At 38.7% G+C, this 17,035-nt stretch overlaps 1 protein-coding gene and 1 pseudogene across 1 annotated transcript in view; one reads left to right on the forward strand and one right to left on the reverse strand.

Annotated features, from left to right (window-relative positions):
• The window catches only part of CAMK4 (calcium/calmodulin dependent protein kinase IV), a 201,352-nt gene that overhangs the window by 101,654 nt on the left and 82,663 nt on the right, over positions 1-17,035 (forward strand). Inside the window, exon 2 of the mRNA XM_021698985.1 lies at positions 1,042-1,120. Coding sequence (XP_021554660.1) covers positions 1,042-1,120 — 79 coding nt within the window. The remainder of the gene's footprint in view (positions 1-1,041; positions 1,121-17,035) is intronic.
• Positions 5,191-12,203, reverse strand: LOC110584790 (annotated as a pseudogene).

Consider the following 17,035-nt stretch of genomic DNA (forward strand, 5'->3'; position numbering starts at 1 on the left):
GGCAGCTAGGAATATGTTTGATTTTTAGAATTCTTTTGTGCTTACTTAGAATTTCAGAACCACAGGATTGAATGTGTCATAAGAGTCCTTTGGCCTAATTTTCAAAGTGTGACAGATTTACTTCAACTGATCTTATTTTAAGATTTATCTAAAGTTCTCTTTCTGAGGTTGTAACTTAAGCCTGCTTGGTCTATAGGCTTCTGTCTCTATTTCATTGTCCTGCTGTTGTGTGAGGAGAAGGAACATCAGGACCACACTATCTGCTTTTTAATGTTCTCCTTTTAGTAACCTCACACATGTATGAAGACAGTTACTGAGCCCCTTCTTGCCATTCCCCTTTACAGGTAAAAAACATTCTGTACTTCTTTGAGTTTTTTTATAGAAAGATAGATCTACTTTTCCTCTATATGTCTTTAACCATTTCTATAATATTTTCTCCTGCATATCTCACATAATTATTTTTGATAGGGCATATGTAAATAAATGGTAGCAGTGTTCACCAAGATGAAAGAGCCAGAATCTCTGTGGGGCTCATGTTGGCACTGGGAGAATGCCAGGGCACCAAATGAATTGGTGTAAATTTACAGGGTCCCCCGTTCCTTTGCCAAGTAGTGCTCACTGTCCTGACCCTTACAGCCCCATGCTGAACTTAAACCCTCTCCCTGAAGCCGTACGGCTAATTTTACTCCAGACACATACCTTTAGGAAAGTTCAGGGACTCTGAAATTTGGTGGATGTCGTCCAAAAGCTGTGTTCACCTGAGGACGCAGGTTATTCTAGAGCCTACTGAATGGAGCAGCCCTGGGCATGTTACTTGTATAGGAATGGACCAGGAGGAAAAGAACAGACTGGAAAACCTAGAACTTTTCTGAGCAAACTGTATTCAGTTGTGAGAAAAAAAAATATAATTGGGCTGGTCCTATAGTAGAACTTATAAACATTTGTCAGTTATGAGGGTAACTGCAAGACTTATTTTCAAGCTTTCCCCTTGATTTCAGGTCCAGAGCATAACATTTTCTTTTTGTCTTTTTCCCCCTCAAGGGGTGCTACATCCATTGTGTACAGATGCAAACAGAAGGGGACCCAGAAGCCTTATGCTCTCAAAGTGTTAAAGAAAACAGTAAGTTTATTTCATTATATAACACCATCTCTAAGGGATCTGTGACCTGGAGAAGCCAGGAGCCCTGATTCACAGGACAAAGAGGCCAGAGAAATGCTGTGTGCAGCTAACTCACTTAAATCCTGAATATGAGCGTACAGCCAAATGGGTTGTTTTCTGATGGAAACTGCGTGACTCTTTGAAAGCGACTGGATCTCAGGCTGGATGTGGTTGTGGGGAGAAGTGTGGTAAGGAGAAACCTTTAGAGCTGGCAGGTCAACCTGGTATACTTTGTATACCAGTCATGTTTTCAGCTATATATGTGTACAGGTATAGAATCTCCAATCACAGTTTAATTTACTAAAAATGCTTGCTGTTTAAAAAAATACCTAAATGAAACACAAATGGCTGTATTTGTGAAAGGAGTCATCAGCTTCTAACTTGATTTTCAAATGTTGGGTTTGCTTCAGTGAAGTGCAACTGACAAATGCTGTTGTTTCTAGGACTGAGCCTGCTCATTTAAGAAGTCTCTGTTTGGACAGGGAAAGAAACAACAAATGTTGGAGAGGTTGTGGAGAAAGGGGAACCCTCTTACACTGTTGGTGGGAATGCAAGTTGGTACAGCCACTTTGGAAAACAGTGTGGAGGTTCCTCAGAAATTTAAAAATAGAGCTACCCTATGACCCAGCAATTGCACTACTGGGTATTTACCCCAAAGACACAGATGTAGTGAAAAGAAGGGCCATATGCACCCCAATGTTCATAGCAGCAATGTCCGCAATAGCCAAACTGTGGAAAGAGCCGAGATGCCCTTCAACAGATGAATGGATAAAGAAGATGTGGTCCATATATACAATGGAATATTACTCAGCCATCAGAAAAGATGAATACCCAACTTTTACATCAACATGGATGGGACTGGAGGGGATTATGCTAAGTGAAATAAGTCAAGCAGAGAAAGTCAATTATCATATGGTTTCACTTATTTGTGGAACATAAGGAATAACATGGAGGACATTAGGAGAAGGAAGGGAAAAATGGGCAGGGGGAATTGGAGGGAGAGATGAACCATGAGAGACTATGGACTCTGAGAAACAGACAGGGTTTTAGAGGGGAGGGGGGAGGGGGGATTGGTTAGCCCGGTGGTGGGTATTAAGGAGGGCACGTACTGCATGGAGCACTGGGTGTTATACGAAAACAATGGATCGTGGATCACTACATCAAAAACTAATGATGTATTGTATGGTGACTAACATAACATAATAAAATTAAAAACTACAAAAAAAAAAAAAAGAAGTCTCTGTTTGAACAAGAAGGAAGGATTAGGTTTTCATATTGCTTCTGTTTGCCATATACTCGTAGGTGAGCCAAGGGGGCAAAGTTATTCAGGCTTGTCTCCAATGAGTAAGAAGTGCAGCAGGTGAGAGTTCATGATAGAAATGGCAGCATCTAACACCAGCATTCATGGTAGTCCCTGCATCCCAGAGAGGGTTTGTCACAGCAATGCACTACTACTGTTTTCCTTGAAGGAGTTTCCCTTTATAAAACCACAAAAACACAACATATTCTTTTAGAGCACATTCTTCCTTTCTCAAATTCTATGGGAACACATATGTGAAATATGTATACTTCTGAAAGTAAAGTATGCTGAGGACAGAAATAATATAAATTTTGAAATCAAATGATACCTCTTTTAGGACAAGGGACTTTTTTTTTCTAATATCACCAGTTGTTTATGTATTGTCTGGCACAAGGAAATTTTAGAATCTCATATAATGAAGAAGAGAATAATGGCATGCGGTTTTCAATTGAGTAGAAGTAGAATGACATTTTGAAACAATCTGTTAGAATTTAAAGCCAGAGCAAACTAACAAAGACAGTTTAATTGAAGAATAATTTAATAATTTAAATGGCAGTTGCTACTAGAAACCCTATATTCTAGATTTCCTATTTGGTGTAGGCAATGATTTAAGTTACTCCAGAATGTAAGGAATCTTTTGATTGATAAGGTTTGGAATTTTCTCTTAAATCAAATTCTTATAGTCATAACATTTATTTGAACTAAGGATTATTAAAATTTTATGAAATGAAACTTCCAAGTAAATATCTACTTTTTAGGAAAGTAAGTTGGCATGCTTTAGCAGTGGTCACACAAGAGATGTTTTTGGACTTCATTTCATCCTTTCTTGCTGGTTAAAAAAAATTGTCAGTAAAATTTGTGAGTGGTTGTTTGTTTTCATAGTTGAAACTTTGAAAGGGACTAGCTGTATGAATATCTAGGAGAAGAAACACTCAGAAATGACATGTAAATGCTTAGAATCCCAAAGGACAAAGGGCTGGTTTAGAAAATATTGGTTTATGTCAAAAATCTTTGGTTGAATTGGAATAAGAGACAGGAAGACATTTGGTGGGTTCCTGACTCATTCATTGGGAAAGTAAAGCTCTGGTTTGCCCTTGCTGTCTTCTCTTCTCCACCTCTGTTGTGGAAACATCTTCCGCAGAAGACAGGCGGGAAGAAAATGTGGATGGGAACCAAGTGTCAGATGGAGCTGCAGAGCAGTGCTGTAAGGCTGATGAAGTATGTTTTAACCCAAATTCTTGGTTATGAGAATTTTCATATATACTGAAATGTTGAGATACCAGCATGGATGCTAGTATATTGTCCTATATTCAATAATTGTTGATTTTTGCCATATTTTCTTTCTCTCCCCATAAGAACTACTCCCCTCAGATGTTAATCTGAGGAAGTAGTTTAGTAAATCCTTTTCCTCTACTTCAATTTCTTCGAAGTATCACATGAAATGGAGACGATAAAGGGCTCATGAATGAAGGGGAAAAAAAGTTAGTCTTGTTCCCTTCACGCTTGATTCATGTTTTACAAAGTTCACGGTACCCTAAAACCTGGGCATTCCCAGAAGCAATATCTATTCATCTCATTGTGTCATTAATCAAGGTAAAGCTTTGAGGACAGTAAGAGTAAACAAGAGAGGAAAATGAAAGGCTTTTGTGATCATGTATTTGTTTAATTTTTTTCCTCTAGTATTCATGGTACTCATACTGAAGTAGCCCTCAAATCTCTTGGAGTGGCATCCATACTCTCTTCCTGGGAAAAAGGTGGCCGGTTTTGTAACTTTAATTTTGAAACAAGTACAGATTCACAGGCAGTGCCATTTTGGTCACCTGTAAGTTCTTTATCGCCTTGCACACAAGAACTAAGTGATTGCATGTATCAGTGGAACTTGTACCGTGAACTTTGTAAAACATGAATCAAGGGTGAAGGGAACAAGACTAACTTTTTTTTCCCTTCATTCATGAGCCCTTTATCGTCTCCATTTCATGTGATACTTCGAAGAAATTGAAGTAGAGTAAAAGGATTTACTAAACTACTTCCTCAGATTAACAACTTTGGAGCATTGAAGGATTCTAACAGACACAGCTATTAGGACAACCCATGATTTAGAAGATGGAAACTTTTTTTGGGGGGGTGGTAAATTGTAATTTTTTTATTGGAAAGCAAATATACAACTTGGAATGGATTTGAGGCAAATTGTGCCATAAGCAGATTTTCTTTAAGTGGCTAAATAAAGTTTAAAAGCCAGTAACAATAAAGGAAAATGTTTCTGGTACTGGACCAGCAGTACAAAAAATAGTGTATGAGTACCTGGATAATACACCCGTTTTGCAATAGTGCAACTTTTAAGTGCATATTGTTGACTGTCCATAGTCCATGCAGAGTTACAATGCCACACTTCAACAACATGCTGACAGTTCCTAAAGAAAACTACTTAAAAAGGCATAACCCAGATGTTTCCTCATTTGACAAACTCCATCTAAGTTCAGATGTGCGGAAGGGCTTAGATACATCCAGAGTAAGCCACGTGCAACATGTTACTTGATCAGCTTTCTAAAATAAGTTTTCAGGACAATGACAGTAAGATAAGGGAAGAAAATATGGAGGAATGAAGTCCTAATTACTACACATGCATAATTTTTGACAGCCGGGGGAAACCTTTTTACAGATAAGTTACAAACAAAGAAAAGGTGAATAAACAATATTGTACAAGAAATTGAACACATTCTGTAAGGTGTCTTCACTTTGCTGTCATCATTTGTACAAACTCTTCATAGTTTACTTGACTGTCACCATCACTATCTGCTTCCCTGATCATTTCATCAACCTCCTCATCTGTTAACTTCTCTCCCAGGTTTGTCATCACATGGCCAAGCTCTGCTGCCCTAATACAGCCATTGCCATCCTTATCAAACACACAGAGGGCTTCTCTAATTTCTTCTTCACTGTCTGTGTCTTTCTTGCCATCATTGTCAGAACTTCCGGGAAGTCAACTGTGCCATTACCGTCAGCATCTACTTCATTAATCATGTCCTGTAACTCGGCTTCTGTGGGATTCTGCCCAAGAGACCTCATTACAGTTCCCAATTTCTTTGTTGTTATAGTTCCATCACCATCCTTGTCAAATGGTGAAAAAGCGTCTTAGACTTCTGCAATCTGCTCTTCAGTCCGCTGGCCAGCCTGCGATGCATCCCTCGGACTCGGCTTGCAGTGGCCGCCGCCGCCAGGACGCGGTGCGGCTCCTGCCGTTGCTGCTCTGGCCGCGCTGTCCTGGTAACTGCCAAGACGGAGCCTTTTTACTGATGTCACATGACGTTTGAATATGTTGAACTTAAAACTGCACAAAATGAGAAAAACAGATTCAAGAAAGTGTCAGAATTTGAACAGATTAAGCAGATGGAGCCTTTAGTTTGGACTGAATTTTGCGGAGTTAAATGGAACCACAACTTTTGAAGAACGGCATGGTGATAATGTAGTTACTATTTCGGGAGTGAGTCACATGCTTTACCTTTCTTCCTGAGGAATACGTACCTCAGGGCGTATCTAAATAATCACACATCAGCCCTATCAGTATGGCTCATATTCAAGAAGAACTGATGGAGATTTAAGAAAATTATGCTCACCAATCATTTATAGTGTCCCTGGAATTTTGGAGACAAATATTTGAATTCTAGAACTGAGATGAAACTTTCAGCTACATGGCTCAGCTCTTGGAAGAGATTGCATTCAGCTTACTGTGAAGCCCATGCCGTTTCATGAAATACCCAGTACTGGGGCTCAGTAGGTAAAATCAGAATTTGTGAGTCTGAGCGCCAATCTGTGTGCCAGTTCAGCATGTATATGTATTCTGACTGTTCTTAAGAAGGGCTGTGCAGTTGTGCGTGAGATTATGGGCTCTGGAGCCAGACAGATTGAGTTCAGAATCCCTTCTGCCACTTACTACTTGTGTGGCTTTACAACAAATTGTATAAATCTCTCAATCTTAGTTTCTTCATCTGTAAAATGGCTCTAAGAACATCTAGCTCATGGTGTTCTAGTGAAGATTGAAGTGAGATAATTTGTGTAAAATATTTCTCAACACCCAGGAAGCTTGTTATAAGTGGGAACATTATTCTTATTATTAATTATAAAGGGTCCACACAAGCATTTTATATTATGATAGTACCAGTTCATTCTATGCGATTCTGATATTCTCATCAGCTTTGTTTAAAACTGAGCAGTAAGCAGCACCTGACGTATTGTGCAATTCTGTGTGAATAAGATTAATTATATTTAGAGTGCTTTTAAAATTTCTGCTAAAAATAGGTATATATTTTACTACTATTATCAAATTTAATATGGTGCTAAATAAAAATTTCTGATCCTGAGACCTCCTACATAAACAAATCTTGGGTGCTCGGGATTGCTAGCTTTAGAGTGCGTTCAACCTTATGGCTCTATTCTGGCTCTTAGCATTGGAGCAGTGTGACTACATCCACAGTGTAGAAGCTGTTCCACGTCTCAATTTTGTCATATTTTAGTTATTTGAATGTAAAGTTACCTGTCAATTTCTGTAAAGGTTTTTGTGAATAATTTAATTTACGAGAAAATGCCTTTAACTTTTATAAAATTTCCATAAGTGCTAAAGGATGAAAGAGGCCTTTTATCTTCTCAGTTAGTTGAAGAAACACACATTGTGATTTGCTAATCATTCTATGATTTAGTATTTAATGTCTATTCATTTTTCCTTATATTCTTATGAGTTAACTATTTGAGTATATAACTATGATGTTGCAGGAGAATTTGAAAGGTTGTTCTAGATTAAATTACAGAATATATACCTCCCAAATTCTTGGTAGGTGAATCTTCAGGTCATCTCCATTAGAGGAGATTTCCAGATTCCTCCATTCTGAAATAGAGATAATACCATTTATCCTACTGGGTAAACTGAGGATTACATGCTCTTATCTCTTTCTACCTAGCCTTTGGGAACAGAAAACTGACCATGGGCCATTCATTTTCCATTTGCTATGATGTATGTTAGAGAGATGTCTGGGTCCATCTGAGTTAAAGATATGCATCTATTATGTTGCCATTGCCACTTTTAACCACTCATGGATGTGCTCTGAAAGTGAAGTTAAGGTCGCCTTTGGTCAGTGATGGAGAGAAGAATATAAATCAGTAGCTCAAATAGACTTTTTGGGCCCAATTGAGGTCTCAGAACACATTAAGGAAAGTAGCTTGCAGATAACAAGCTGTGTCAAGTGAAGTGAAACTTCTTCAAGCATTCTGTCAGTTGAAACCTATTGATTTTCATGGGAACTATTAAGCCAGGTTTCCTGGAATAGGAACAGGGATATTTCTATTCAGTTTGTGACAAGTATATGTCTACAAGAGAAGAAGGTAGTGGGGTGGAATGTTAAAAACTTGGCCTGATTTGTATGCTTTACCATTCAGAGATCTACTTGGAAGTCTGAACATTCTTGCAGAGAATTAAGTGTTGCAGTTTGATTTGTTTTCTTTTTTGATAGAAACACGGCTGGAATCTGTCACAGTTCACCGTGCTTATCTGTCCTCTCATTATATTGATCTCTCATCAGTATTTTGTTGCCTTTTTAAAAATAAACACCGTAATTCAGACAACCTGCTATGAAGGGTGGTGAGAGGTGGGGGAGAAAGAGAGATTGAGAATATAGGCGCATGCTCGGGTGCTGTTGTCTGAAAGGAAACACACTTTGCAGTGGTGCCATCCACTCAGATGATCACATTTAAACCTCTAGTTCTTTTATAAGTAGTGGGCAGCTTAATCTAAAGTGACCTTCACTTTATATGGAGACTGTGGAGCAGAAAAAAGAGATGCATAACTAGCCACAAACAGGAAATCTTATAGGAAGAGCTTATGTTGCCATACCCTAGTAGAAGAAAGAGACTAGAAACTTCTCAGAGAGCTGAATGGGAAAGGCCTTGTAACCAGAGGAGAGGTGCTGGGAGCATGGAAGTTGAGAGGAACCGAGGTCGGAAGATCAGAGCTGGGAGTGGTACTCAGTGGGCCACAACCAGAAAGCTGAGAAAGCCTGAAGGAACACAGCCTACCAGCCTCAAAGCAAACTTGGGATTCATAACTTACTAAGAAGGGGAGAAGCTCTAGTATTAGTGTTAACAGAGAAGAACATTTCAATACATTTTGATTTTTATATTTATGGTATAATGTTGAATGATGGTCAAAACTGCATCCATCCAGACAATGTAAAAAGAGAGGGAAGAAAGAAGGCTAAAAAAAAGAAAAGAAAAGAATCAAGTCATAGAACTCCAAAACCATTAATCTGCTAAAAGAGAGGAAATGAATGACTGTGCAGAGGATATTAAATAGAAGAGATTCAAATAATTTTCAGTATTGAATTAGGTTTCAACTGCTTTTTTTTAAGAAGCATCCTCAAATCACCCTATGCCACTTCAGTAGTTTTAAAGTAAAGGAGCATAATGCTAAATAAGAATGGTGCCCACATTTCATTATTAAACACTGTGTGGCCCCATTCACCTGTTAACACAAAGTGCCCCATGGGAGTATCTTACTTATGGGAGTTTTAGAAAAGAGACATGTTCAAAGTACACAAAAGCATATAGAATTTGAACCCAGGGCTTTTGAGTTCCAAATCTGGGTCCTTTCTATTTATACCAGCTAGGTTCTGATAGAAAAAAAGACCAAAAAAAAACAAAAAGATAAAAAAAGGTAGGAATGATCATGGCCCAGATCTGAGACTGAAACTGGATATTGCTCCTTACTAAGCTGATAAAGGGTGAAAAAGCCTTTGTTGGCACAGACACCGAGAAACTGAGTGCATTTCTAAGTCACCCTAAAACAAAAGTAAACAATATTCCCTATGTGCAGAGAACACAAGCAACGTAGTTCTTTTCCAAATGCTGTTAAAAGTTTAGTTAATGAGTTTTAGCACACAGTATTCACTAACAAATGAAAGAGGAATAACTGGGGAGTGTGTAATATCGAGCTACACACATTGCTTGGTGTGAATCTTTGCACTTTGTCTTGATGGTAGATGGGATGCAGTGACCCCAGGCGTGGCTGTGTGTATGGAATTCCAGTTTCTTCTCTGCTGCAAGTATCAGCATCACAGGATAAATTCAGTTAAAGCTTCTCATATTTATCTCTACCCCAGAAATCTGAAAAATGTATCAAATGGGTTGTTATATCTACAATACTTCCCTTCCCCCCCCCCCCCCCACAACATACCAAGCTGTCATTGGGAAGATTTTTTTTTTTTTGAGATTTTGAGATCAGAATAGTCTAGAACTATTTTTCCATAGTAACATGAGGACACATTTGGGTATTGTGATTAGTGTCGAGGGCGGGGCATACATAATAAAGTACTATAAGCTGTGAATGATTTTTTTCGCTGATAAAGCAGATCCAAGATTACCATTGTCATCTTTTAAAATTTGACATTTTTATGAAGGGGAATGTGGATGAGTATCAAAATTTACCTGTCACATTTTTATCTGCCAAAAAATTTTAAAGTATCCTCTATTTTCTCTGACATTTAAAATTCTTCCTAAGACTGGTACCCCTGGATATCTGGGGAAAAGATACTTAAAATTTCCAGTCAAAGGTATCTCAGTTTTTCCTCATTTGAAAGATCTCTATTAGTTTAAAAGAGTTTCTTTAGGGTAAATATTCAGTGTAAGTTTATTTCTCTCAGAGCTGTTTCTCCCTTGCCCTGTTCTTCCCATGCTTGCTCAAGTAACCCATGGAGGCATGGTCTCTCCGGTGAGGATGAAGTACCAATGCACCACAGCCATCACCAGCTGCTGACTGCACTAAACACCTGACCAGGTGAGGGCCCCAGCAGCTATAGACAGCTGGGGATACATCGTAGGGTCACATAATGGTCAGACATTCAGGGACAGGACCAGACCAGCCAGGCAGCACAAAATCAGAGACCAGCCCAGTGCATGGATCTATTCCTTCTCTGAATCCTGACAGTCCTGGAGAGTATCAGAGAGGGTGTTATCTATTCTAGAGAAATCATTAACTCCTTGTCTTACACTACATGTATTGAGGTGTGTGCAAAATGGGCGTGCAGGTCCTAGCAAGAACAGAAGCAGGAAAAGGAACAAAAAGCAAGTCTTTATGCATTCCTTCAGTTTCCCTATCTCAGCACTAAAAGGGAAAGTTGCAGTTTGTTAATTTCTAATAGAAATTAGAATTAGGACATTGCTGATACCCAGGTCTGTAATAACTCAGGTGTGACCTCAGTGGTCAATAGTGGTTAATAAACGTAAGAAATTGGTATTAAAACCTCTGTGGAGCTTAACCAAAGTAGTGCAGCTCTTATCCCAATCTTCATAAAGGGTGAAGGAAGGCATTTAAATATAAATGCAAACAGATATCAGTTCCCCTCTTTGATTACCCTCAAATAAGATTATATTGGATATAGTTTAAGATTTTGATGAAGTTGTCTTTCACTTTTAGAAGAAAAGGGGAACTACACCATATTCAAATTTATTAGACGTATTTTCCTTAGTAGGACTGACACTCTCATAAATCTCAATATTTCTAAATTTAGTTTGTTTCAGTTACAGTAATTTTTATGGGAAAATACAGAAAATTGAAAATAGAACAGTAGGAAATACCTTACTTTTTACAAAATCCTTTCAGGAAAGGCATTGTACATCTACAACAGGCCAGGAGATTTCACATATATTTTCGTTTCCTTCTTACAACAATAATACTGTAGATAGCAGTTATTGTCTCTTATCTATGAAGAAATCGAAATAGGGGCACCTGGGTGCCTCAGTCATTGGGCGTCTGCCTTTGGCTCGGGTCATGATCCCAGGATCCTGGGATCGGCCCCGCATCGGGCTCCTTGCTCGGCGGGGGGCCTGCTTCTCCCTCCCCCACTCCCCCTGCTTGTGTTCCCTCTCTCGCTGTGTCTCTCTCTGTCAAATAAAATCTTAAAAAAAAAAAAAAAGGAAGAAAGAAATAATCCTCAGACAGGATAAATGATTTTATCAAGGACTCTAAATGGCAGAACCAGAATTCAAGTTGAATTTTAAAATAAAGTACAAACGTGGATGTTCATTACAGAATGATTTATGTTAGTAACAAATTTTAAGAAATCCTAAGTAATGATAAAAATGGTCATTGATGACACTGGGGCATTAAGAAGCTGTTTTACATTCTGCTTGTGAATGTTATGTATCCATAAAATGTTACGGTATTTTTCACAAAAATAGTAAGAAACAAAACTATCTCTCCATATTTGAAGTATGTAAAGAAACACTCAGAGTTTAAAAAGTTGAAAGAAAATGAAACAAAATGCTAATGATTACAGTGGTGGGTATGTTCCTCATTCTTATGTTTTATATTTCACATTTTTTTAATGTGGCTATGATACTTCTCTAAAACTTTTCCAGCCCTGGCAACATGCCCCCGAAAAGAGAATTTGGGAGGCTGACATTCCATTCCTTTTTTATCACAGGATATCAGCTTCTTTTTTGCAAGAATCTGACTGTGCTGGTGTTGACTTGCCCTTATCAGGGAATCTGGGGGAGTAGGGACCCAGCAAAGCTTTCCTCTTGAACTGTCCCCCAGCAGGCACAGAGACAAAGCAGAGAATTTGCCGTCACATCCCTCTACTTTTCTGTGTCCCGAGGACCTCCCAGCTCCTCCTTCAGGAGCGCATAGTGCACTCCAGCTCGCATGGCTACCAGTTTCTGATTTTCATCACTTCCTCTTCTTTTAATGTTTTCTCTCATTGTGTTTAATACAAAGCATTGATCACACAAATAAAGGCAAGGTGTGCTGTTTGAAGAACAGGCCTCCTTTTGGCAGCTTGTAGAGCTCTATATCCTATGATGGGGGAGAGGAGCAGACATGGAACATCACTATCTGCTGCAGTGGATTTAGAAAGTCAGTGACTCCACCAAAGCTTTTATTATTATTTCTTATTTCTTGAAACATTATTCATTTACCTTGGGAGCAAGTACCCATGAAGGCCCTAGATTGGGTACTTTGCTCTGCCAGTAAGATAGGCATTCTCCACTCCATTAGTATCAATAACATGACAAAAATGTCGTATAGATCCAAATGACAAGAGAACTGACTAACCAATTCTAATCTCAACTAACCAAAGCTGTGAAACCAAGGATCTTTTCTTTGAAGCACCCATCTCTTGTATTCAAACACTAGCTTCATCATTCATTCATTCATTCATTCAGCAGATTATTATATACCAGGCATTGGTAAATAATGCTGGGGATACTGATGTGTAGAAAATGGACAAAACCCTTGGTGTCATAGGGCTTGTGTTCTGGTACTATATGTTGGCTAAGTGAATTTAAATTAAAAAAAAAGAAAAATCAATTAATTAGTAATTAAATGATAACATAGGTATTTGTAAACGTTATGAAGAGATTAGAGTGATATGATTCATGGTGTATGTATAAATGTGTATGTATGTGTAGTCACTTTTGATGGAGTATCTAGGGAGGGCCTCTCAAGTACTCTCTGAGAAGTCAGAAGGTCTTGTGAAAGAGGAAGCAGCAAGTGCAAAGGGTTTAGAGTCTGGTCTAGTGGTTGAAGGGACTGTGTAGAGAGAAAAATGACATCAGATCAAAAGGGTAAGGCCAAGCCATCCAGAATTTTATGGTCAATGGTAAAGAATTTGCATTTATTCTAAGCACAGTGGATACCAATAAAGGCATTTAAGTTGGAGAGTGACATAATCTGATTTACATTTTAAAGACATCACTCTGGCTTCCATGCAGAGGGAATGATTATAAAGGGTAAGAATCCAAGCAGAGAGATTAGTTAGGAAGTATTTCAATACTTCTGCAGCCTTTAAAGTAGAAGAAAAATCAGACCAGAATGGTGACATGGAATAATCAATTTTATCTGAGAATGGAGTGATCAAATATATCAAATGCTGCTGACAGGATAAGATGAGTAGTTTGGCTCCAAGTGCTCCTCCAAGGAGGCCACTGATATTTTTCTATAAGAGGTTTGGAGGAGTTCTTGGGATGAAGCCAGACTGGGCTGCACTGACAAATACAAAGGGGTGGGTGGAGGAAGTGGAGAAAGAAGGCAGAGACAACTCTGGAGGGTTTTTCTGTGGAGGGAAGCAGAGAAATGCTTTGAAAACAGGTAGAGAGGTAAGGCACTGAGGGATGAGGTCTTTTTAAGGATAAGAGGTATTAAATCAGGGTTACCCCCATATATTCTTAATCCCAGAGAGAGATACAAAGATGCAAGAATGGGAAAAGAGCTAGTGAAAGATGTAAAGTCCTTTCTACTTTATATATGGTGTTTCTCCATTCTTCTTTCTCTCTGTTAAGCCAAATCTGTTTCTAGTGAGAGTCTAGAATGAGCCAAATCTTTCGTATAAACTTTGTTTAGCTTGTCATCTCTCCCAGGAATATTTTAAGCCTGTTTCATTCACTGTAAAATAAAAGGCTGTTCCTTCTGAAAGAATTTCTGGCATCTGTGAGCAGAAAGGCTTAGATTTTAGAATGTGGAAATGAGGGAGCAGAGTTACCTCCCTTGAAGGAGGCTGCCCTGTTCTGAATCTACCTGGTTTGATATAAAATCTTTCCTTCTGGTTTGAACTTCACAGAGACATTCTTGTCTTGCCTAAACTCTGTTCCAATCCTTGGGCTCCTCCCCCATTGGAAAGCTCTACTTTTCTCCTTTTTGCCCTGCCAGTGTCTTAAGAGTCTGTAGGGAGTAGGAGGTGGCTATTAACAGAACTATCAGAAAATGAGCTTCACAGTTTTCAAAAGCAAGCTTATTTGATTGACATGCCTTATTAGAGTTTGTCTTCCCATACTGATGAGAACAGGGTTGGTGTTATGCTAGTTAGTGTTAAATGTAAAATAAGATATTGGTTCCTCTTAATATCTCCTTCCTGTCCCACCCCACCATGTCCAATGCTCATCACTGCCTCCACCTCTGAACCATCACCTCCACTGTGCAGCTGCCCCTTCCATTCTCCTCTCTACTGGGTCCAAACTCACACTGAAAGATCTGGGAGAAGAACATTCAAGACAGAAGACTATCTAGCACAAAGTGAAAAGGCCCAGAAATGGAAAAGATTTTGGCTTCTTCAGAGATTAACTAGATGATTAGAGAGCTAGAATGAAAGAGGACAGCTGGTAGGTAAGTTCAGAACAATGGACAGGGCCAAAATGTTACTAGCATCTTTCTGAACCTGCTCCTCCAGTCTTTCCCACCTCAATAAATGGCAATTTTATGCTTCCCGTTTCTGAAGCTGAAAAGCTTGTAGTCAATTTTTATATTTTTCTTTCTCTTACATCTCATAGCCAGTTCATCTGTAAATACTATTTTCTCTTCCTTAAAAATATCCATCTGCTTCATACCTCTATCATCACTACCAAACTTCCATAATCTCTCACTGGAACAACTGCTCTAACTTGTTATTGCATGTCCCTGCTTTTACTCTTTCCATTATCCTCATCTCTGTAAAATTCAGAGCATCATTGTTTCTTCTTCTTCTCCTTCTTCTTCTTTCTTCTTCTTCTTTTTTTAAGAGAGGGAGAGGAGTGGGGCAAAAGAAGAGGGAGAAGAAAATCTCAAGCAGGCTCCACACTGTGTGGAGCCTGATGTGAGGCTCAATCTTACAACCCTGAGATCATGATCTGAACCAAAACCAAAAGTCAGGTGCTTAACTGGCTGAGCCACCCAGGCTCCCCTCAGAGTATCCTTTCAAAACTTAACTAATATCATGTCATTCCTTTCTCAGAACCTTCCAGTTGTGTCTGACCTCTCTCATACTAAAATACCAAGTTCTTACCTGGGTGACATGGCAAGTCCAACAGATGAAGATAAGAGCAAAGGAGTTGGGGGACTATGCAATCACTGCTTATCTTAATGGACCATGGAATCTATGTAAGAACTGAAAAGATAGGAGGTATAAAGCAGAGAGTGTGAGGTTTCAAATCAATATTTTTGAAGTGGTGTAATTGATGGTAATGATAAAGCCTGGGATATGACCATGGGAATGGGTTACTAAGGGAGAGTGGAGGAAGAAATTGTTGGAATTGAAGAAATGGCAAAGAAACTAGAGTCAAAGATGTTGACAGGATCATTCACATGAAAGTTGAAGTTGTTAAGAATGATGACAGGATCAGTGGTTGAGATAAAGTTGCTGAAACATGCTAAAATCTTCAGAATAGGATGAATAACAAGGAGATAGGAAGATGACTAAAACAAAAAAAGGTTTCAAGTCATGTTGGCTGATGGCAGACATTTCAAAACAGCTGAGATTTTAGGGGGACAGGGAGGAGAAATGGTTTAGATATAGCAATGGGGAACAAGAAGGACACCTATCGTTCCAGGCCCTGTGGTACATTTCCTATTGGGATTAAAATAAGACCCTGCTTGAGAAGACAATGAAAAAAGTAAGGTGTCATGAGATGTCCAGGTTTCCATTAGGTCAAAAATATAAAGGGAAGAATCACACTTGGTAAAAATTACAGTTACTGAAGATACCAGCCTCAGTATTTTTATCTGTAGACCACATTGGATTTTTGCATGTTCAAACAGCAGTTCTTAGCTTTTAAATCCTTGTAGGCTAGAACTGTCATTCTTGAATTTAACAAAGTACCAGCTGTCAAGTCTCTTCACCAAGCATGTTAGTGCCAACATATACTCGTTGATATGTCAGAAAACAGGCTGCTAAATTAAGCAGAAGCTATGCAGAAGAGAATTGTTGTGAAAATTTAAAGACACTTGTCTGCTTATTTATTTATTCACTAATAATTTGTATTTTGCCTTTTTCCACAAAGTGTTTGAAGAGCACAGTTCTGTAGTTCACCTCATATTCTCCGGTCATTGCTCAAACCACAAATGAGCCTAAGAAGCCAGAGAAAGAATAAAGAGACAAACAAGACTTATGGTCTCAGTCCCCGCAAAGAACATGAGATGAGGCTGAGTGTTTGATGTGGAAATGCCACTGTACTTGACTGAATCCTAGAAGTAGAGCGGTAGTCTCTACTCACACAGCTTACCCCAACCCACCAAGAATATTTAAAATCCCAGAGTCCAGATCTAGGCCACATCTGAGATGTCCAAGTGGCTCAAGTCCACCAGAAATCTGGTGTTAAAAAATCCTCTTCTTCTCCTCAATTCCTTTACCACTTCTGCTTCTATCCATCATTCCCACAGTGCAGAAACTGGTTTCCTTTTCTTTCCCTAAGTCCTCATTATTTCTTCTTCACATATCTTTCAATCCTTTCTCCCTTCTTTTCTGCAACCTTCTCAGCCCCAGCATGGGAGTATATCTGCTGTATATCTTAATGAAGGGTCCATGTTTGATTAACTCTCTTCCAGTGATGGAGGCTTTTTCTCTGATGTTGCTCTAGAATTATGCCTTTTACCCATTTCTTTTTCTCCCCCCATGGAGAAAGATAGTAAAATTGGGATTTCTTTCGATGTAAAGGAATCTGGAGTTCTGTGGAGTTTTAAAACCATACACATCTGTATACTAACCACTTTTATTAAATTGTTTTATTAATTTTTTTCTTATGTATAATCTTCAAAAGGTATGTTTTATATTGAAAGTATTTCAAAA

The sequence above is a fragment of the Neomonachus schauinslandi genome, chromosome 7 (genome assembly GCF_002201575.2).
Source record: "Neomonachus schauinslandi chromosome 7, ASM220157v2, whole genome shotgun sequence".
Classification (NCBI taxonomy): domain Eukaryota; kingdom Metazoa; phylum Chordata; class Mammalia; order Carnivora; family Phocidae; genus Neomonachus; species Neomonachus schauinslandi.